General features: G+C 37.9%; 2 protein-coding genes across 2 annotated transcripts; both read right to left on the bottom strand.

The window, feature by feature from the left end:
- Positions 1–430: 430 nt before the first annotated feature.
- On the bottom strand, positions 431–7,889 carry nbl1 (NBL1, DAN family BMP antagonist). The gene is made up of 4 exons (XM_041817071.1): positions 7,406–7,889; positions 5,952–6,129; positions 2,335–2,446; positions 431–1,069 (listed from the first exon to the last, which is right to left on the bottom strand). Exons 2-4 carry the CDS (start codon positions 6,119–6,121, stop codon positions 791–793), a joined length of 561 nt encoding a protein of 186 aa, XP_041673005.1. The 5' UTR covers positions 6,122–6,129; positions 7,406–7,889; the 3' UTR covers positions 431–790.
- Positions 7,890–11,395: 3,506 nt separating this feature from the next.
- Positions 11,396–23,714, bottom strand: LOC121507195 (MICOS complex subunit Mic10-like). Its single transcript, XM_041783403.1, has 4 exons — positions 23,590–23,714; positions 11,836–11,883; positions 11,636–11,745; positions 11,396–11,554 (listed from the first exon to the last, which is right to left on the bottom strand). The coding sequence occupies exons 1-4, from the start codon at positions 23,648–23,650 to the stop codon at positions 11,543–11,545; spliced, it is 231 nt and encodes a 76-aa protein (XP_041639337.1). The 5' UTR covers positions 23,651–23,714; the 3' UTR covers positions 11,396–11,542.
- Positions 23,715–24,307: the final 593 nt, after the last annotated feature.

Raw genomic sequence — 24,307 nt, 5'->3', positions numbered from 1 at the left:
CTTAACAGCCATGGACCCTGCTCTGTGATTTTACATGGTCTTCCTCTTCATGGCTGAGCTCATGTTGTTCCTAAATGCTTCCATTTTCTAATATCACCCGACTGCAGAATATCCAGCAGGGATATATTTTCACAAACCATCTTATCGCAAAGGTGGCATCCATCGCAGTACCACACCTGAAGTCACTGAGTTCTTCAGAACCACCCATTTTGTATCAGAAATGTTTGTGAATGGAGACTGCATGGCTAAATACTTCAGTCCATAAAGTGTATTTGTCCTCAGCTGGAGTTATGTGATTGAAGTGTATCCTTGTCAAAACTCACATATGATAAAGATAGTCTGAACTGAACAGACAGTAGGAGAAAAATGTGGTTATTCCTGTCCTTCAACACAAAACAACTGTTTTTTTTGCACTTACTGGGCATAAAAAAGGACTGCCGGTTTTTATTTGTATGAATTTAATTAAAGACAAAAAAATACATTTATCACAACAATGAGAATTAATGGCATCAAAGCAGATTAAACAAAATGAGACTACAGCTTATTAACAGACTATAGTACTGTCGAGATGCACACAAATGCATGTTTAATCAGAAAACAAATTGTGCAAAGGCTGGTGTGTTTTTATGAGTTTATATACAATAGAGTGTAATCTGATAGCATGTCTTGTGAGTGTTGGTGAAGCCTTATTTTCAAAGTGCCTTTACAATACTACAGAGTGGTACAAATGACATGGAGGGGAGAACAAGGAGGTCAGAGGAGAGGAGCAGAGTGACAGAAAAAGTCAGACCTACCCTCCGTCTGATGTGTGTGGTAGTGTGTGATGGTCTGTGTGTGCATGAGCATGCTTCTTAGGGTGCAAGTCTGAAGGTGGCAGAGGGTGAGACTGGGCACTGCTCAGGGTATCGGTTAAAGAAGGAACATCCAGGATGTTGTCTGCTGGATACAGCTGCATCACCGCCCCCTCCTGGCCGCCTTCTTTACTGCAAGACTGGCAGCTACAGTGGAAGATCCTTTCTACCAGCTTATCCACATGGGGAGACTCTGCACCAGGGCACTCCAAAGTCACCTGGGTACACACATTAAATTAGATACAAATGTATACACACCAGATTATTTACAATACAATAAAAAATCTAAGGCTTAATAAGCGCTATGTTCTTACAGATGTTTGAAAAATCCCACTTTAACTCATTCTTCAAGTACAATATGTAGATTTTATAAACCCTTTTGTCCTTCACTTTTTGATTGCTATTTGTTTTCACTGTGACTTGTTTGCTTAATGCATGTCAGCAAATACCACAGTGCTGCATCCAAACAATAATTTCTATCCTGCCATACAAAAACATAAAGAACAAATTCAAAGGGTGAGTTAAAAATGAATATAGTGGAATAAAAATTTTGTTTTTTTTTTTTAAACCCATTTACTTTTACTATTTATTGTAAAGCAGGAAAAATGAGTGAGTGATTGTGGCTCGTCTTAAGTACTCTTCCAGTGTTAAACTACTTTTGCTTAGTCTTTAGTAAATCTGTATTCCATGATAGGGTATTGAATGTACCATAAAATCTGGTGTCAATTTTAAAAAATGCTGTGAAAATCTGACCTTGGATAGAACATAAAACAAACAAACATATAAATCCTGGTGTTGCACAAGCCCGTCTTGCTTTCCAGACTTCACACAGCTTCCCCTTGTTGTTACTTAATGAAAACGATCATTCAGCATTTTATCAGCATCTAGAACGTGCCAGACCAGCGAGGAGCAGTATTCTCTTTCCCGAGAACTGACTTTGTTTTGTTTCAAACTCAATTTTGTTTAAAGTCCTGCAACAACAATCACAACCACAGACATAAACATCAATTTCCAGATAATTAGAAGTAAGGTGAGACTATGAATGTAATTTCCCCAGCCTGAAAGTAGAAAGTGCATTGTCTGATCTATCGGGTTGCAGCAGTTCACTCCAACAGATACAATATTTTCCACTGAAACTTGAGGCCACCTCACCTGTGGTCCCACCCGCCAAGCCGACCTGGCAGCTTTCCAAACTACATACAACCTCACCACAAAGCCTTTGTTGTCGCAAGACTGGATTCTCTCTAGCTGAGAAGGACAATGAACTCAAGAGGAATATCAAATACAGGCTTAATGTTTACGAGGAAAAGCAGAAATTGTGGCAGAAATCTAATAAAATACTCAGAAAAATTCCTGGGCTCTGTGTTTGCCAGTGAGCAGAATTTGCCATCTTTTATGTCGGAAACTTGCGGTTTTAGTGCGAGTTCAACAAGTTGGTTTTGCTGTGTGCTTGCTACGTGAGCTAATGTGCAATAACTCTTACCACTTCCCACTGTGTCTGGGCAGGCATGCAGGAGTCACAGTGCACCAGAGACTCGGTCGACTGTGGGAATGTGTTGGGGACACTGTAGCTGAAACACTGGCCCAGGCAGGCTCTGTGAGGAGGACAGAGAGTGGTATTTTCAGTGTGCATGCACAAACATCTGCAGTGTGTTCAATGAGCCTGGGTAAGACTGAGTTTCTGAATGTTTGGTAGCCTCAGGCTAAAATACATAGTCAGAACTTATTATTCATCAATGTGAGATGAATGTCTAGTCAAATCCTCATTCTGAAAACAAACCATAACTAATGAGGATGTGTCCTAAAATGACTGTTTTCTATTTAACATAGAGATCAATGTTTAAAGCATATATGTATGTCTCCATGGGATATAAACATATTTTTACATATTATTTCATAAAGGATACATATTCAATACACATCATTGTCTCCTCTTGAAACTTTACAAAAATAATGAATTGATTTTAAATTGGGCTGTCAGCATCAATGACAATTAATTAAGGTCAATAATAAGTGAATGTCTTTTTTTCTTATTGTATTAATCACATGCTTTAGTGCCACTTTCAGTACACTTTGGTTAGACCACTCTAGTGTCTGCCTGTATCCACAGTGCTCCTGGATGTCACTTTAAAACACTCACGGACAGCTCAGTGGGCATGTCAAAAGTCATCTGCACCTTCTATTATCAACCATTTTACTTTGCTGTTCCCTTATTTCATTTTCAATCTATAACAAGTTCATTTTATAACAAGTTTTCTTTTCAATTTAAAGCAGATCTGTATCCAAAAAGTTAACTCCCCATTGTTTAATATCGTGCAAAATAAAAAAAATATAACAAATACAACAAACCAGTTTTAAATGCAAATATTAGAATTTCAAAAGGCATTGAAAAAGGAGTTTAATCAAAATTAACTACAGAAATTCTGAACATTTTATTGTTTAACAGCCTTCATTCTAACATAGCAGCAATGTTTCAAACATGAAGACAGTATACAAACTATTACAATGTCTTACTTTTATTTTGCCTGTTTTTTTCCATTGCTTAAAGCTTAGCAACACTTCTTAAAGACTATTATTTTCTGTCCCTAATGCCTAATAACTCCCTAGAACTTCTTTTGTCATTCAAAAATAACAAAACACACATCCTAACCCATAGAGTTGCACTGAAATCATTAACATGGACATAGTAGCTGTAACATATTGATTATATTTCACACACACACTCCTGCTGCTGTAACTACACTCTTGAGGAAAGAATCAGGTGGAAGTAGTCCCAGATAAACGTAAAGCACACATTTGTTTGAGTCCTGTTTGCAGAAAGAAAACTAAAATTCACAGCTGTTTTGTTTTGTTTCCTTTGTTTTTTAACAGTTGAAATCACTGGGGATTTTAATAGGTTCTAAAACTGCCTGAAATTAATTTTGACACCTCTCTATAGCCTATCAAAGCAAAAATGACCATCTGGGACCAGGCTGACAACTTTTATATGATTATTTATAATGCTTGTAAATAGAGCTGCAGTAATAGATTCTTTTTGTTATTGAGTACTCTATCAACTCTTCTGACCATTATTGAGTACTCTAGTAAGAAATATTGCATTTTTTAATCAGTCACTTTTGCTTTTTCAAGAGAAGTAGTACTAGACAAGTGAGAAAAGAAGCTGGGTTTGGGAAGCTGGTTTGCAGTTAAATGTACTACTTCTTTATTAGAAATTGGTATTAACAGGTTCTCCAAAGAAAATATATTTTACAAAGTGCAATTAAGTTCTGATGACAGTTTACATTTCTTAAAGTTACAAGGAAAGGAAGTTAAATAATTACATTAGATTATGTCATATTTGGGGTTTTAGGGATCCTCTCCCAGGAAATTTTGGATGCCAACACTTTATTTCTTCTATAATTGTTTATAATTATTTTCCAATTTGTCATTAAAGTAAAGGGAAACGTAATCATTTTAACATCCTCTACTTTATGCATAATTGTAATATTTCACATTATAGCAACAAATAAAGTTCCATAATTCACACAGTGGTCTGATGATGTCTGAAAGGTGAACCTTTAGATTACAGGAATATGGTCTATTTTTTCAAAGGGTGTTCCCTTTTAATTTTTGCACATTTTTTTGTTTGTGAATTCATCCACCATAAAAATATGACCTTTAAGACCATCCACTGACATGGAGAACACATTTAAAGGGATAATGCTGCCTCTGTGACCTGTTGAATCCTGACTACATGATGATGAATTTTGACTTATTTAGTCTCAGTTACTGTCTGTGGCAATAACGTGTTTCTATTTTATTGGAGTCAATTTATTATCAATAAAAGCCTTCTCAAACTATTCGGGATGCTGAAACTTTTGAAAAAATACGCTGCAATCAAGATGTCAGTGTGTTGCATTTTTAATAATTTATAATTAAATGTATAACGTGCGCAAGTAAAAGAGAGAGAGAGAGAGGGAAAGCATCAAAACAGGACTTGAATTGTGAAGCCTGACGGTTTTCAGTAAAACTCTCGGGTCAATCAGAGAAGTTTATGAAATTCCCTGAAGTCTGCAGACACAAACTGAGCGCTGTCTCACACCAGCGAGTCACACAGGATGCTTGCCTGTAGACATCACTGCATCAGCTTCTCTTCCTTCAGGATTTTCACACCTCGTATCATGCATGTTACGTTATTATAACAGCGAAAACAAGTACATTTTGCCACACATATAGCCGTCCGTATGAAACACAGCACGCTGTGCAACACATGGCGTAATGTCCAAGCTTACAACATGGGCGTATATGAATACAGGACTGATTTAAGTGAAGCCTCGAGGCAGATAATTTGCCTCGAGGAATTTTTTTAAATGAATCACTCGGATAATGCAAGGAATTTTTTCAGCCCTACTTGTAAACACTGCCACAGGGGAGATATGAGTCAGGGAGTCAGCTACAGACATTGCTTATGGTTCCCACCACAAAGATTCACGGTGAATGATATGTTTCATAATTTGGGGACCAAAGGATGAGATTTTTTTTTGTAAAGGAGCACTACCTGCACATGTATCCTAGTAAAACCCAGTGACCTGCAAGACTGACATTAACAGTGTTTGTTTTGGCATTTTCCCATAGATTTTGAAAATAAGAACCCCGTGGATATCATCCCTATGATCCTCTTCCATCAGACAGCCACTGATTGAAAACTTTCAAGACTATGTATTGATACCAACCTGCAGACCTTGCTCTGTAGTCTGGGGGATTTGCTTTTTAGTGTTTATCTAGGACTGTACATTTTTGTTACTTTCTGTAAGGTAAGGGAAATAGATACAAAAATGTTGGCACTGTTAAAAATAATACATTGTGTTTGTGCTAAACTGACAATAGCATGTAAAATAGCTATAAAGAAGTTCTTAAATTCTAAGTCCTGAAATCATTCTGTAGTACTAAGTACAGGATTATTTCAGTGTCCCATAAATTGTCCAATTATATTCAAACTGAGTAGAATTCATTGACAACCAGACATGGCTGGTTTATTCACTATTTTTGAAAAGCCCACAGACTGTCAGACAGGAGAGAGAGAGAGACAGACAGACAGACAGAGAGGGCCTTCATCCTGACCTGTTTTGAATAGAGCGAGGCTGACATCCCGTGTGCCCAACTATCTGTGTGATGTTCTTGGCTTCGCACCAGGCGCTCTTGTCAGGGAACAGCGCCAGACGGTTGATGTGCGCAGGCGGTGCCGCTGAATACAGTGCAAACAGTGCGCAGCAAATCTGAATCCTCCACATGACTGAACCTTAAGGGGCAGAAAACCACAGTGTGTTCACCGCTCTGTTAACCTTGTTCTGGACAACAACACAAGGTCAAATGAGCAGCAACAAACTCTCCAAAAGTTTTTTTGTTGACTGCTAGTGAGATAATATCTGCTTTATATGAAACAAAACTTTGCATTGTTGGTTTTACAACTTCCTGGTGATTAGCAGCTTAACTTTTGTACAGTTATGACATTGCTTTCATTTAATAATTAAGAGAGAGGATTGGTTAAAGAACTAAATCACTTGCTGTACAGAGAACAACAAAGTATTGGGATCTTCTCCCCCAAAGAAACAGTGTGGGAGGGAGGCAAAAGTCTGCTCCATACCACCTGACTCTTATACCAAGTCTGTTCTGCACCTCTTCTTTAAAAATGCCTAAAACAGTCACGTCATTTACAACCTACAAAATCGTTTTCTCCTGCTGCTTGTAAAAATGTGTTGTGGTCACCCACATTGACTTCTTTTCACAAGTTTCAACATTTTTCTCTGCCTTTGTCACAACTAGCCTAATCTATAAGAATCAATAGAGCTTATTAACTAATATATACAGAAAATAAAATGCAAAGGGGCTACTGGGAAGGACTTTGAATTGCAAATATTTTTATCCAACTTTTTAACAGTCACAAAAATGCATCGGCTACTCTAGGACATACATCTGTGTACATCGTAGATGCAGTTTTTTTTCATTATAACGCCTTTCAGTAAAAAAAAAAAAAACTACATCGCACCTAGGGGGTTAAATGCGTAACACAGAGTAGCTTTACTTTTTAAATAAAGCACTATTTTGGACACTTTAAATATCTAAAATCGTCAAGTCCTCAATTTAACAGTGCTAACGTCTGAGTAACGTACCACAGGTAACGTCGGTAGCATTGTTTTTTCAAGTTTTGTTAACGGTTACAACTAGCAAATTAAGCCAAGATAAACTGTCCCTTTATCACATTTCTATCTTCTTTTCATAGTTTCTTCAATTTATAGTGTTTTTCTCGGCAATGAGAGGTTTTGTCCTGGAGACATTTGAAGATGGGAGAAGACTCAACCGTCATTTCAACAAGTACAACAAGCTAACACGCGGATGAAATTAAGCTAGCAGAAAAAAAACAGCATACCAACAGGCTGTAACGTGCAGCCTTGAAACGTGGTAACCAGTCATAGCTCTTACAATACGCGTAAGGACGCTAATTACTAACTTGTAACGACTCATTCGCAACTTTCTGCCTAAGGCGCCCCAGTAGTGGTCGTAGCAGAAACACTCACCACCTCTCACCGACCCCTGGGAACAGCCGGCAGAGCACTGTGCAACGTCCCGTTGAGCTGAGTCCCCTTACCGAAACCTGAACAAGGACCCCTAGAACCAGAGGACGGGGCTCCTCAACGTGCGATTATAATAAAGGAAAGTATGAGACCTTCGTTCGTGTCGGGGATGAATCTGAGCCGAAGCTGTCATAAAACAGTTACATCATCCGGAAAAAAAGAAGGGTCTGTCCGCTGGGGAAGGATGGGGAGATGGGGTAGGTTATGCGCACTATCTCATCTCTCGAGTCCATCAGCTCAGGCCGTCCCTCCCCTTGTTCTCTTCCCTGCTCACTGTTAAATTCCCATGTAAGTCCAATGAAAAACGCTTTCCAAGTTGTTGCTTTTTGTTGTAAAATTCTCTTGCAGGGGTTAGGCGCGGCTGAGCCCTCAGACAGGGGTCCTGCTGTGCCGATCTGGACGAAAGAAAACGGGGAGGGAGGGAAACTGCTGGGAAAGTTTCAAATGTTTCCCAAAGTAGGAGCGAGGAGAGAGCGCAGCTCAGTTTTACAGGACGGAATCCCAAACACACTGGGTTTGGATCTTTTCACAAATGAAGCATTTATAGATATGAGAAAAATTTTGTGGCTATATCTGACATTGCTTTACTGACATGTGTTATGTATTTAAATCTAAACATCTAAAATACTATAATGCATTATGAAGTGGAAAACAGATGTGGATCAGAGCTCTGATCCCACGTTGTTCTTAACATTCAATCACACGTCAACATAAAAAAGCCGTTTACTTAACCACAAACTCATACTTGATCTACTAAAGGCCCAGCTTCGTTTGTTCAAGTGCTGAAAGACAGAATGATCCCAGGTTTTGCTGACATGTCGGCCTTTAAAATCAAATTTAAAAGTACTTTGATGCTCCTGTGAGCTTGTAAATGTTAGTAACCTTGCTCTTAGCTTTCAATAGAGGTAGGTCACTCAGATCCTCAAAGAAATATAAACCACGTTAAACAACCTCGAAAGCCCAAACCTCAAAGTACTGGAGGGATGATTAAAATAAGATAGCATTCAACAGACTGCAAAAGTGCACTTCATCAAATACTGTACATAGGTATAAATTTAGGGTAGTGCACAGCAAAACCTAAATCTTACCTTGGGAATCTCTCCCAGTTTTTACTAAAATTAATGATCTCATTACATTTAAACATGACCTGTCTGGACACATATCTTCTTTAAGTCTATACAAGCAAAAATAAGGCCTGCATTGCATGTATACATTGAATTTAACTGCTAGTGCAATAAAAAAGTACTTGAGTTGCCTAAAATGAGACGTTATGCCATTTATTCACACTATGCTTTTCCACTGGGGTATTGTACTTATGAAGTGAGGTGCTTTATTTAATAATGTTACAGTATATAGTCTTAAATCTGACATGACTCCATGTTTACATGACTAAATCCATTTTAAAGTTTTACCTACTTTGCAAATAATAACCTTGTCAGTATAAACAATAGACATGGGGCACTGTTATTCATCTCTGTTATCTATCACACAATAATCTTTTTTTATCCCACCTTCACAGTCTATAGTAGTTTATATTAACACTTCAGAAGTAATATGATAGAAATACCATTCATAATATTGTTTTTCATTGTGTAGTTTTACTTTTGAACTATGAAGATAATAATAGGTATATATATATTGTTAGTAGAGGATTATAAGGTATTGAATATTTGAATACTGAGTGTACTTGTATTTCCTCAATCAGGTTGTGGGAGCAGCTTTAAAAGGCGTTATAAACAATCATAGATCAACATTTTTTCAGAACTTAAGCTTCACATGTGAAGTAAATACACGCAAAAATAAAACAATAAAGATATGCAAGTACACTGTAAACCAAATAATTTGATTTTTTTCTGAAACTGATTCCATCAAGGATTTTAAGTAGTGGAAATACATTTCTTGAGTAATCCCTGATGAGTTAATAAAACTCAAATCATTAGAGGCAACTGATTGCGTAAAAAATTTAAGTAACTGAAAAACAGTGTTGGCCAGATACTTGGCCATTTTAAGTTTTACCAACTCAGTTTTACTTGTGCATTTATGTTCACTATTTTTAAGATAAACTACACTGTGGAAAATTTACTTTGCTTAAAAATTCTGTCTAAATCCAATTTAAAACATGTTAAAGATCTTTTCATAAACACATTTGTCATCTACTACAATTTTTTTCTGATTTCCATCACATACTTTAATCTTGAGCATCCACGGCAGTCCACCATAAGTGACATTAACCAAATGGTGCACACTTAATGGGTAAGTCCTCTTCCATTAAGTTCTATTAACCATCCACTGTATATTGTAGTTGCTCCCACAGGTAGGAGTCATCTAGCTGAGTCGGTAACTTCACTCATGGTGCAAAAGTGTGTCATGCTCAAAGGCATTCTGGGAGAACTCTGCAGATTAAGGGGTGATTGTCAAACAATTTGAGTGCAATTTTAAAAATACAGAATGACTGAGTACTGTTTACATAAATCAAAAAATGTGCTCTCAGAAACATAGAACTGAAATAGCTGTTTTGGATTTTATAGTTAACACAACTCATTTTTTTGACAAACTTCAACAGTTCAGTTTTACACTGCTGTAGTTTAGCAAAAAAGGCATTTTTTTCTATCTGAAAATGTTCAGTACAGATTTGCAGTAAATCCTCATTGGCTCTAAGGTAACTGCAGAAGCAGCACACAATGCATGCCTGGTCTTCTATTTCATACCAAACATTCACCAACCGTTTTGAACCCTTAAAACAAATCTGATTTGGTAGCATCATAAGCCTAATAAATTTGATACATCACATAGCATTTTTAGACAGGTACAGACAGGTATGATCTATGGCTGCCCTGTTACTCTTTAGCTGGGTCACTGGTCTCCCCCAAACACACCTCATTCCTGTTCTTCATCCTACCAGTGCAGCCGTGCTTACAGGTGTTCAGCCTGGCTCGTGGCCACAAGCACCCATATCTGTTTCACGCTTCACTTGCAAACAAATATGTTAATGGACAGGAGATGAGTGACATGGCTTAATACCTGACAGTGCTTCTAATGTGCTTACATTGCTGAGAAAACTGTTACTGCGTGAGGAGAGGGGAAAATATGAGTATGTGTGCAAGCAACAGTGTTTTCTTTGATGTGAAAGTGTAAACCATGTGTTATGTTCGGAGTGCAAAGTGCAGAACTCACCTGTTTGTAATAAGACCAAGCTCCGGTCCAGAAATGGCATTCCTCTGCATTCCACGGATTGTGCTTCACCAGGGGGCTGGATAAATGTGAGTGTGAGTGTGCACGCACACTCACACAAACAATCCGTCCTCTCTCCTTGCAGGCCCATGAAACTAAACATAAGTCATCAATCACGCTGCAAAAAATCTTGCCTAAAAGACACACTGACTGCACAGTCAGGTAAGCGATTGCTCCTGAATATGAGGACACATGCTTTTCCAACTGCCTGTGACGGAAAAAGTTATGGTCACAGCAACAATTGTCAGACTCCTAAAACAGAAAACAGAACTGTGAAACTCAGTGCAAATGCTAAGTCTGAGTGGAGATCAGACTGGATTACTTTCATGTTTTCAGAAAGGAATCTCCTGTCCTTTATGGGGATAAGATACACCCAAAAAAGGAAAAGAGCAAACAATGCAATGCTAAAACACTGCAAAGTCACATTTCACAAGACCTCAAATGTTACTTTCATTGCTTTAAGAGCTCTTTCAACACCAGCATTCCCCTTACAAAAACTGTACTTTCATTCTTCCATCATTCTGTGAAACTTGTTGCCCTCCCACTCTCTTACAGGGCTGCAGATGCTGAACCTGGCCCTCATTCCGAAACAGCAGGAGTTTGACTCTCCCAGCTCATTAACACACAAAATTACCTCCCACCCCCAAACCCACATTTCATTCTTCTCAAACATGCACACAGACAAACAGAGACATAGCGGGAGAGTTTTTCCACAATCACTTTATTAAATATACATCGACTGCCATTTAGGCATGGTCGGACTTTAGTGGCAGGACAGAAAGGGGCAGCAAAACAATAACACAGGGAAACAGATGAGCACCTTCGTGGATGATCATCACTTTTAGTCCTTCACTGCTGGTCCTATGAGTAAAAAGACAAAAAATGTGGAATCATGTGTGGCAGAAGCCTGGGACAATCAAACATTTCACCAACTGTGCTTACCTTAGTCATGTGGCCATGTATGAGGTATGGTGACCTGAAGTCATGCTGGCAGTTGGCGTATCCCATGCCCAGTCCCAACCCTGAACCAAACGACACAGGCCATGTGCGACCTGGTGGAGGAAAACAAGCACGCATGATTGGTGGTTGAATTAGTACATTTTCCACTTTGTCTTGAAAAAAAAAAAAGGGAGCACACTTACGTTTAAATAGGAGGACGGAGAACACGACACCCACACCAAGGCCAGTGACTGCAAAGAGGAAGAGAAAAAAGACGAAGTTTGACTGATGTGATTAAACTACACATCCAACACATTTGACTTTAGTTCTGAGGTAATGTGATCACGTCTTCTCTCATATAAAACACACAGATTTAAATCTGTTGTAATGAGGTCAGTGGGGTGCCTCTATTATGTTTGATGCAAGAGTTGGCAAAAAGCACAAGTCAGCAAGACATTGCTCATTAAGAAAAGAGAGGGAGAAAAAGAGCAGCGAGAGTACTAACCCCCTAAAAAAAGAGTGAAAACAGTAAAAGGGGTGCAAGAGAGGGGGGGGAAGAGTAACAACAGTGTCCGTGAGGTAGGAGGCGGGGGAGAGGTGCAGGGTCAGAGAGTGCACACATACTCAGATAAGCGAGTTTCGACCAAGCAGAAGGTGAGTCAGTGGCACAGAAGTTGGCGACGTTTTTTGAAGTGTTTAGACCGGAGCAGGATCTCGAGGAGGAATGTGTTTGTGCGTTTAACTCCACCTTGCTGCAGGCCACACCACACCCAACAGAAGACCAGCCAGCATAGAAAACACACAAAAAAACAGCCATTTGGGCCCCTCTGACTCTTAATTGGATTCAGGGAGCTATGCAGCATGACCGACTCGACTGAACCAGAACCCTCAGACTGTTCTCTATTACACAACTTACAAATGTCAAACAAGACCACAAAATACACCACATACCCATAATTATAAGCACGGACCAACAACTAATACATGTCGTCTGCATTCATGTCAAGCTAAGACGTAGTTAAACTTAAAGTTCATCATCTGTGGCAATGTTTCTTTGCTTCTTTGCCAGAGCCTCTGGATTCCCACTGGCAGTAACACAAAATATGAAGGCAGATCAGTATTTTATTTTGGCATACATTCTCTTTGTCTGGACTCCTCAAAGGGATGGATTATAATGAAAACATTTGTGCTGGAGCAGAATAAAGTCTATAACCCACAAGCCAGAATATACTGACTAGGTATGCCAGAAAATAAAGTCCAAAGATGGTAATTGTGTTGTTTATTCATTTTGTTCAGGATTTCAAGCATTTTCTGGAAAAGAAATAATAAAGACATTATTCCAATCACAGTGATTATGCGATTCTTGTTTATAGAAAAACTCAAGTCATATAACTATGTGGTCTGGCAAATGTCAAAACCAAATTATCCCACTTGGAATGCATCTTGCTGTACATTTGGTTTAACTGATGATGTTTTCCTATGTGAATGGGACACTGTTTGGTATTTGCTCATTTTAAAACAAAACATAGCAGGTGCCGTTCACTTGCGTGAGATGATACAGGTAATATTATTTTCATTTTTCCACACATTACACAGATTTATCATTTAGACACAATATTGTGGTTCTTTTAATAACTCAACAATTTCAACATCACAGAATCAGTTGCCATTATATATTATTACTGAGATTGATCAAGGTAGGCTGTAGGTAGAGTTGGTTGTCTTGCATTCAGAGGGTTGGGGGTTTGATCCCCAGATCTTGAAGTTGCATGTGGATGTTATGTTTAACCCCAGTTTACTACATCTGATTTGTCAGTGGCAATTTAATGTGTATGGATGAATGAGATCGGCAAATACTGATCCTCAATGGTGAATGGGTAAGTGTGACCTGTGGTGCAAAAGCACTCTGAGAAGTCAGACGCCTGAAAAAGCACTATGCAAGCTCAAGTCTATTTACCATCCAACGTCCCCAGCTCATGAATCTACACTTTTTGATGTCCTTACAGTCCCTTTAGCCGAAGGTGTCCAAAGTGTTTTTCAATGAGGGTTAGATACGGAAAAATATAAGGATGTCTTGGACACTTTAACAAGCCTAACCTTTAGTGTATTAAAATCACATAAACCAGGTCATTGTAGGTCAGGATACACTTAGTAATTCAATGTGCTTATAGACAATAAAAAGCCTTCATCACAGCTTCCCATTAATGGCTGAAAAGGCAAAGAGTTAATGATTCTTAAGGACTTTTGGGCAGCCAATCAGATTTTAATCAGATTTCCTGAGCAGGGGCCTGGTTGGCCCAAAGTAAGCAATGGCCTGGTTATCTAATGGTTCTAAAGTCGTCTTGACAGATTTTCCTGTGGTGTTCAGAGTGATCTTTCCCTCTCCGATGTACTCAGGAGACAATCAAAGCTGCTCCAAGGCAAGCCAAGTATTAAATATGTGGAATATTTACAGTCAAATTCCTTTAGTGTGGAGGAATACCAAAGACAGCCATGTAGGCAATGAGCAACAGAGCAATAAGGAGGAAGGACAATGAACACAGCTATGGCAACAATAACAAACAACAAAAATAACAACAACAAACTTGTTTATTTGTGGCAACAACACAAGTGTTAATACAAAGTGTACTGTAAAACATACCAACTTCAAACTGACGATGGAGTGAGCTGGAACAAAACTGCTATCTCAAAGACATAGCAGGTAGCTAAAAGCTAGCCACACTTAGCTTGTTTACTATGTGGTAGCTGTCAAAGGATCTATATATGTAGTATCTGTATGACATAGATGTTGCATCTGTGTAAGGTTGCCGTAGGATCTGTGCAAAGTAGTATCTATGTAAAGTAGCAGTAGAATCTGTGTGTAAAGCAGCCGTAGTATCTGTGTGAAGCAGCTGTAGTATCTGTGTAAAGCAGCTGTAGTATCTATGTAAAGCAGAGGTAGTATCTGTGTAAAGCAGCTGTAGTATCTGTGTAAAGCAGATGTAGTATCTGTGTAAAGCAGCTGTAGTATCTGTGTAAAGCAGATGTAGTATCTGTGTAAAGCAGATGTAGTATCTGTGTGAAGCAGATGTAGTATCTGTGTAAAGCAGATGTAGTATCTGTGTGAAGCAGCTGTAGTATCTGTGTGAAGCAGAGGTAGTATCTGTGTAAAGCAGATGTAGTATCTGTGTAAAGCAGATGTAGTATCTGTGTAAAGCAGATGTAGTATCTGTGTGAAGCAGATGTAGTATCTGTGTAAAGCAGATGTAGTATCTGTGTGAAGCAGCTGTAGTATCTGTGTGAAGCAGAGGTAGTATCTGTGTAAAGCAGCTGTAGTATCTGTGTAAAGCAGAGGTAGTATGTGTGTAAAGCAGCTGTAGTATCTGTGTGAAGCAGCTGTGGTATCTGTGTGAAGCAGAGGTAGTATCTGTGTGAAGCAGCTGTAGGATCTGTGTGAAGCAGCTGTAGTATCTGTGTAAAGCAGAGGTAGTATGTGTGTAAAGCAGCTGTAGTATCTGTGTAAAGCAGATGTAGTATCTGTGTAAAGCAGATGTAGTATCTGTGTAAAGCAGATGTAGTATCTGTGTAAAGCAGATGTAGTATCTGCGTAAAGCAGATGTAGTATCTGCGTAAAGCAGCTGTAGTATCTGCGTAAAGCAGATGTAGTATCTGCGTAAAGCAGATGTAGTATCTGCGTGAAGCAGCTGTAGTATGTGCGTAAAGCAGCTGTAGTATCTGTGTGAAGCAGCTGTAGGATCTGTGTGAAGCAGCTGTAGTATCTGCGTGAAGCAGCTGTAGTATGTGCGTGAAGCAGCTGTGGTATCTGTGTGAAGCAGCTGTAGTATCTGTGTGAAGCAGCTGTGGTATCTGTGTAAAGCAGCTGTAGTATCTGTGTAAAGCAGCTGTAGTATCTGTGTAAAGCAGCTGTAGTATCTGTGTGAAGCAGCTGTAGTATCTGTGTAAAGCAGCTGTAGTATCTGTGTGAAGCAGCTGTAGTATCTGTGTAAAGCAGCTGTAGTATCTGTGTAAAGCAGCTGTAGTATCTGTGTGAAGCAGCTGTAGTATCTGTGTAAAGCAGCTGTAGTATCTGTGTAAAGCAGCTGTAGTATCTGTGTGAAGCAGCTGTAGGATCTGTGTAAAGCAGCTGTAGTATCTGTGTGAAGCAGCTGTAGGATCTGTGTGAAGCAGCTGTAGGATCTGTGTAAAGCAGCTGTAGTATCTGTGTGAAGCAGCTGTGGTATCTGTGTAAAGTATATGTAAAGTATCTGTAGTATCTTTTCAAAGTAGCTGTAATATCTGTTTAAAGAATACGTTAAGTAGCTGTTGTATCTGTTTAAAGTATACGTAAAAAAGCTGTATTATCGATCTTAACATTTTTTGGGCTTCTCACAGTCAAATAAATCCATCATGATTTTAAAAATCGGTGTACCTTGCTGTAGGATGTAGGATTGTCAGTGCTTACAGATTAACAGCATATGCATTGTAAACTGGACTTCGGAGCAGATAGCAGGGCAAATGGGCATTATTTGTGCTGCTATTTGCTGCTGTTACCCTCTTGTTTTTAATCAGGGCATTACGAATTGAGATATGATAAATTATTTTGGTTGTCAATATGTCTACCATTTATTTTGTCATTGTCAATGAGGATCACCACCTACTCCTTACCAAACAGAAATAACAGCAGTCCCCCTTGTGTGGAAAATTACAGTACAGTCAAGCACAAGCCTTATGTTCTAATATGGGCCATATTCCCATGTCTGCAAGCTTATTTGAAATACATCATGGACACCTCTGCTTTAGCCCCACCAAATATGTGCCATCTGAGGTTTTTTTTTTTTTTGGTCATTTTGTAAGTATTCAGTGCACTGGGTATTTGTTACAATGTCATGCAAATGCCAAAATTCAGGCCAAAGTTTCACAAGTTGAAATTCACCAGTTAATGAAACATTTTTGAAACAAGTAACATACCCATCTACCTGAACCTGACTTGAGTTATGTGCTTACTAGCAAATGTTAGCCCACTAAAATGCTAAACTAGGATAAATTGTCATCATGTGTGCATTTCAAGCTGATTGTTGTTACTCCAAAAAAGGCAGAAAGTTCACTTGCAATTTTTAGGAATAAAAGACAAGAAATGTCCCTAGTGTTGAGTGACTAGGATATAAGTTAAGTTTCACAGTAGGAAAGAAGGAAACATATTTTGTTTATCCCACTCTGACATTGGTTATCACTTCCTCAAATTAAATTCCATGTTCTAATAAATACTTGTGTTTCCTGTAATGAGGAGGATGTTGTGGATTGCCTCCCTGCTTAAAATCAATGAATTTGCAGTGTCTATTTCCCTTGTACAATTTGACCTTTCTTTCCACTTGTATCCTGACTCATGTAGAAGCCATTTTCCTGTATTGTACAGTCTGCATGCTCTGTAGGACATTCAAAACTTTGGAAAACAAAATTAGACAGCAATGTTAATTAAATATAAAACCTAGCTTAGGGGACAGTAAGTTGTTGTGTAGTATACAAGAAGCCACTGACAAAAAAATAATGCACAAACAATTATCCTCTGACTGATCACAAAAAATTAGGACAACCACAGCAAACTTGTAAACATCCTCTGGACAAAACATATGTTGCAAACCTTCCCTGGCTACTGGAGACATCCCACAGTTGGCTGTTAGCTGCACTGAGTGAGTTCAAAGATGTGTCACAATACAGATGTTTTTCCTCCAAGCAAGAAACATATTTATTTATTGTGCTGAAGCTGACGTCATTAAGTGTGTTTTGGGACTGACTGACTGCCAGGCAGAGTATTTGAGTGCAGAACAAACACTGTTTGAAGTACCACAGATAAATTCCTGCACAAAGACCCCATAGCAATTTGCTTAACACTGACACGTAGTATTATTTCATTAGCTTTATAGCTGATCAGGCTAGAGTCTGATCGATGAAACAAAACATGTATAGAACAATTTCAAAGATTACAGTAATAAATACAAATCATCATTTATGTTGTATAACAGATAGTTTGGGCAGGATGTTTTTCTCCTACAAAGAATATGGTATTTAACATAGCAGAGCAGAGATTTGTGGTGATGCTGATCAGTTTTTCTTTACTTCTTTAACTGATTCTATTTCTGCTGATAATGAGCCAACTGTAGCACAACATCTTAAATGAAGGCTGTAATGTGGAGTGGGCCATGTAGCTCAGTTTTAGAATTGTGTGTCTGTGTGGCACAATGTAAATGTGTTAGCTTGCTATTGATATAGTGACAAATACTGGTGATTGGAATAACATCAGATGTATTGAAATATGGAGCTCTCGAGTAATTTAGCTCTAGGCTTTGACTTTTTATTTCACGATTTAGAAAAACAAATAGAATACATAATTGTCGAAATACAGCTAATAGTGAAGATATACTCAGGACTTTTAGGTCAGAAAGGGTACTTTTGAGTTTTTCCAGGTTGATGTTTATGCTTTTAATTTCATGTTAGTGCCAGATTCATCTGAGTTTTAGTTGTAGAAACTAAGCACTGTTTCTTGAGAATTTGGATAAAACAGGTTTTAATTTTGAAAATAAAAAGTAAGTCAAATTACAAAATCTGAAGGTATATCATTATAGACAAAGGTCTTGGCTGTTCAGCAATGTATCGGTGCAACCTCCTGATTTCGTTTTTTTTTTTTTAATAAAATAGGCGTTTTTCCGGTTATTACTTTGTTTTTGTCAACACCGTCAGACACAATAAAAAGCAAATTATTTTTTATTTAGTTGGTCTAATATGTATTTAGAGTTTTTTTATCATTATCTGGGATTTTTAGTACACATATATGCTGTTAAATGTTGAATATTCATTTTTGTTCATTTTTTATACTGTTTCACGTGTACTTCTTTAAAAGATCTAACATCATACAATGTTTACTATTAGTCTAAATAGAAAAAGTAATGTTTTTTTATTTAACAAAGAAAACTTAGTATTAAAAGAGACTATTACTTTAATAACTCAACAGCACTGAAGAAACATATTGTAAGCATATTCATTTAAAACAAATAAAACCAAAAAAATAACAATCCTGAGCACTGTGATAAACATTTTTCAAGGAATATAAGGTACAATGAAGCAATATCATTATTAAAAGTACCTCATCCCCATATAATCAAATATCAAATCATCATAGTAAAAAATAAAGTTATTACCAGTAGGAATAATTTACAATGCATCACTGACATCATCTTAAACTGTCATCTAGTGCCCCCTACTCATAAAATAATACATTAAATTATTCTGTAAACTTACAGTGAATGTTAGATTTGGTTAAATGTTGTTGTTGCATAGCCTAAAAGGGATATTGTATACTATGTGCTATGTAGGGAGGTAGTAGGTGCACTATGTGCATCCCAAATGACGTAAGCCAAATGAACAGGGCATAATAGTGAAGTGAGAGAGGGAAGGCACACCCCATCCCCTAGGATGGACGTTATAGAAGAAATATAGGAGGAATTACATAAATAAAAATTTAAAAGAGGTTAATGAAACATTACAGATAATATTGGTATTTATTGTGATCAACAATTATATTCTAACCTCCATTTAGGACCATTTGGAGGTTTTTGTCACCACCGTCAGACAGAAAACCTGACGGTGGTGACATCTGACGGTGGGTGACAAAAAACCTACAACTGGACAACTGGTTTTGTAGGTAATGGGCCAGCATATAATCATTGAATTGATAAAAAATTAAAAAACAACCTATAAAAGAACCTTACATATGTGCAAAGGATCCCCTGATTATAACCTTGATTCTTTTTATTTATGAAAATGTTTTTAATTTCCGAGAGAATTAGCACTTTTCCTAGTGTGACATGTTTTATCCAAATTCCCAAGAATCAGTGTAAGAACATAATTAAAAAAAAATGACTGACAATAAGCCATGAGGTATGCAGAGGCTACAAATAGCCTACAATGATGTGCAGAGATTATTACTGAAGAGACCAAATTGGTGCTGTGCAAGTGAAATGGTTCTAACTAGGGATGCACGATATTATCGGCAGTATATCAGTATTGGCCGATAATAGCTTATAAAGTAAATTATCAGTATCTGCCCATAATAATAATATATGTGATAATAATAATATGTGACTCCATATGTGCTCACTCAGCAGTCACAATTGCAGCCGCTTTTGAAAGCATGTTTCGGATATGGAAAATAGAGATAAAGAACGTGCATGTTGTGCTACATGACAGTGCGCGAAACATAGCAAAAGCAATGACGGACTCTGTGTGCATGGCGCACACACTAAACCTGGCTGTGCACAAAGGTGTCTCCAGCATTGGGTGTCACTGTGTTGTTACAGAGCTGTTTACAGTGAAATGCCCATTAAACTTGGTTGCTTAGTTTGTGCTGTTTAAAGCAGAATCAGGAGAACTACTTCAGTTGAAGTTTTATTTCTTTTGTTCATCTTGAGTCTCAAAAATCTAAAAGTATGTTTAAGCTCTGAACTATAGCTAGATTTTTTTTTGCATTGAAGAATCTGTCTTTTGGTGTTGTTGTTTAAAGCACTTTGTCAGGAGTATCTCAGGGAGCCATCCTGCAAACTATCTGAATTATGAGGAGAATCAATCTAAATGTATAAACTATTTCTTTTTTGCACTTAAGAGCTCAGTGCCAGCAGGTTATTTTGCTGCTTTTATTGCCCTCAAAGATGCAGATGACTTTGGCTGTACTGTTAAAAATAGGCTACATGTAACATGTAATGCACATGTAACCCAAAGACATTACTGTAAGTTTTTCATTAGTGTATAGCTGTATTTGAAAAAAACAATCCATCCTTCATTTCTGATAAAAATCAAATGTTTTGTCAGTTTCTTAAAAAACATATAGACTGCCAATATTTAATAAAATACTTGTAGTACAGTATGGAATTGGTGGTTTTTTTTTTACAGTGGAAAAAATGTAATTAAATATCGGTACCGGCCAAAGTGAGTTTTAAAATATCGGCATATCGGATATTGACAGAAATCCAAAATCGTGCATCCCTAGTTCTAACTACAGGTGTTAATACTCCACAAGCTGTATTAACAAATCTTGTGTATAAACTGATCTGCTGACTTAATTCCACAGGGAACAAAATAATTTTGGCCCTGTCTGACAACAGATACAGTACTGTTACATACAGTGCTTAACAAATTTATTACAACACCTGTCATAAAAATGAGAAAACATAAATATTTTAGAAATCTTTCAAAAACTTGTTTAAAACTAAAAATGTTATTGTAATTTATTTGGCAAATAACAAACTGAAACAACTAAGTCCTTTTTCACACATAATAACGGTAATGAATTCTTAGATTTTTAAGAAACTAGATGACTTCTTTCCCCACAAAAACCCAGTGGAAATTCACCCTGCTGTTCAGGCAAACTTGGTGCACCTGAGGTGGCTGCTCCCAGCTGAGAGCTGTTGGTAATCAGCAGGGCTGGGAAGTTATATAGGGAGCAGGTTGCTGCTCAGTTCAGTGAGCGTGTGAGGGTCAACACCATCAGGTGACTCTGTGTGTGTGTGGATTTAAAGAAAAGAGAAAACTTTGTTTCAGGGCCTTTGTTTGTGTGTGAAGGGGAAAATCAAGAATATTTTTATTTTACTGACCCCTTATTTGAAGTGACTCCCACCTATCCTTATTTTGGGTCATTTTTTTAGTTCTTCTGTCTTTTTGATAGACTTAGTGGGTGGCAGTGTGGAGAAATAATCCCCTGCCACCTTTTAGAGACCCAAATCCCAAATTTGTTAAATAGGATTCAAATCCAGACTTTGACTTGGCCAGTCCATCAGTTCCAGTACTCCAGATTCCTTTTTCTTGGTCAAATAGTCTCTGCACAGCTTTGAAGTATGCTTGGGGTCATTGTCTTGTTGGTATATGAACCCACGACCAATCAGATTCAGTCCAGAAGGGATTCCATGATGTACTAAGATGTTGTGGTAGACGCTCTTGTTCATGATACCGTCTATTTTCAATAATTTGACCACGCCGTAACCACAAATGGAACCCCATATCATAATGGAATCTCCACCATGTTTCACTGTGGGTGCAATGCATCTGGCATCAAAAAGTTCTCCAGCTTTTCTGCGGACATAAACAGGATGACGCTGACCGAAGAGTTCAAACTTGGACTCGTCCGTCCAGAGTACCTTCTTCCAGTCATCAACAGTCCAGTGTTTGTGCTCCCTGGCAAACCTGAGGCATTTCTGGATGTTTGCAGGCCTTAATAATGGCCTCTTAGCAGCTATTCTTCCCTTTAAGCCTTGTTCCGTCAGTCGTCTGCTTATGGTCATTCTGGAGACTTTCTCAGACTCTGATCTAGAAGCATTCATCTCTGCCTGAAGATCAGCAGTGGTCTTCCTTCTCTCTCTAGTACTTAAAATCTGAAGTGTCTGACATCTGCTTCAGTTAACTTTGGTTTCCTGCCTCTTCCTTGACCCATTTTGTAAGTACCAGTCACGGCAATTGACTCCAAAGCATACTTGACCACACTGTGACAACACTTTGTCTTTCCCTATTTGTCTCAGAGACCATCCAGCATCATGAAGTGCTTTAATGCGGACTCTTTCATTTTCAGTGAGCTCTCCACGTTTTACCATTTTGAACAGGAATGAGGAATTTCAAACTGGATTCACTTTTTTATTCCCAAATTTGAGCCGGCTCACTGGGCTTCTCTGAGAAGTCAGAAATGAATCAAGCATAACATTCAACCACTAAAACTCATTTTTCTGTTCAGGAATGCAAGTAAATAACTATAATTTGACATATTAATCAAGAAATGATAATGTGCTTTACTATTTTTTCAGTTTTTTTGTAAATCAGTAAATTTGAAAACTCATGGGTAACAATAATAATTATATTTTAGCATTAAAAATATCATTTCAGTTAAAGAGCTTCTACATATTGGTGTATTAACCATTGCAGAAAGATAGAAAATGATTTTGGTATTTACCAGTGTTGTTAATTTAGGGCAGCTGTTGCATAAACCTTACTTTGGGTGGTGGTCTAATAAATTTGTTGAGCACTGTACATGGTAAACATTGGTACATATGCCTCTTGTAAGTGTAAACTGTTTCTTTACGGTTTCTTCATATACTGAATTTAATTTATGAACTTCTATTGTGCCTTTTGAAAACATGCATGTCTTGTACTGTCCTGTTATGTGTTGTGTTGTTTTATATCTGGACTCTGAGTCTAGATTAAGTTCGAAACGAATTATATTTACATATTATGCCAAACTAAAGTTGGATCTGTGCAATATGAACATGAACAGCTTTCACAAGAAGCTGTTTTTCTATATGATGCTGTGGGCATACGTTCACCCAAATCTGAAAAAAAAAAAAAAAAAAAAATCTGTTTTATCTTTGGGCCCCTGGTCTGCATTAGAGAAGGTCTGAGAATATTGGCCTTCTTTAACACCTATTCTTTTGGGTACCTAATGTGTTTTCTTAATTGGCTAATGTCCTTTAAGACATGCTGACATTATAAGGGCCAGTAAGTTGGAAGCTGCAGAGTACATGTGGATTATAGCTGTAGATAACGGATATAAGGCAGACAAGGAGTACGAAAAATAAAGTCTCAGGCTGAATGTGTACGGAATGATCCTTTAAATTGCGATAACCTCCATTCTCTTTTGCTCAAAGTGACTTTTCATTCAGTCTTATCGTATATTAATAAAATATGGAGTTCAGTCTGGTCCCCATACAGTGAATTTCACAGTTGTCTTCACAAATATCAAACAGGTGATGTTAGTTCTATCCATTCGGCGGACAAATAGTCCGTTGACCTCAGTAAACTGTCCCAGCATCATACCACAGAGGTCCCGTAGCAAAAGGGTCTCGCCTGCAGCCCACATTTGTGACGCAGCTGATAAACCATATGTTGTCCTGCACAGTTCATTATGATAGCGTGAAATAAATACAGAAAATGAATGAACAGGCATTTACCTGTTTTCACGACTGTGTCAGCAAGACAGCGGTCCCATTTCCGTCCGTGTTCGTCCGCCATGTTTTCAGCAGTCAGGAAGTTGATCGAAATATCGCGAGAGAAATGTCAGCTACGCCCCCTCACTGTCTGTGGAATAGTTGTGTAAATACGCCTTAAACTTACTTTAACTTTGCCTTCACTTTCCTTATTCACCACTTTTAAAACAGTGACTCGTGTGAGGAATGATTTGTTTTTCTCTTAATAAAATTTATCACTGATTGTGTTGTGTAGTCGGTGTCTCCTTCAGATAGCCTGTCTAAAGTTAATTGATGACTTTTTATTGTTGTTCTAATAAATGATATGTATAGCCTATTTTTTTTCCTGAATATCCTCACTTCTCAGGCTACTTTTCTTTTCCAGTTAAATCCTCCATCCCTGTTTTTCTTATGAAATGTGCACAGATAATTAGGACTGCATATCCAAGCTGTTAGCTTATTTCTGATAAATTTGTCAATTCATATTCAGTGCAAGCAACAGGCTTCCTCTACTCTATTTAAATTCTTAACATGGCAGCTTTTTATAAAATCAAATCCTTAATATTTGACCCAGCTTTCATTTTCGGAAAAAAAAACACTAACACAAAATAATAAACATGGAGGGCATAAGAGGTTTGTGCCTTTTTAGTTTCTTATTCTTATTTTCTGCGTCAGCTGCTCCAGACATCATGTATACGCTATA

The sequence above is a fragment of the Cheilinus undulatus genome, linkage group 3 (genome assembly GCF_018320785.1).
Source record: "Cheilinus undulatus linkage group 3, ASM1832078v1, whole genome shotgun sequence".
In the NCBI taxonomy this organism is placed as follows: domain Eukaryota; kingdom Metazoa; phylum Chordata; class Actinopteri; order Labriformes; family Labridae; genus Cheilinus; species Cheilinus undulatus.
Note: the sequence above shows the minus strand (reverse complement) of the source record. Positions and strands in the feature narration are given on the sequence as shown.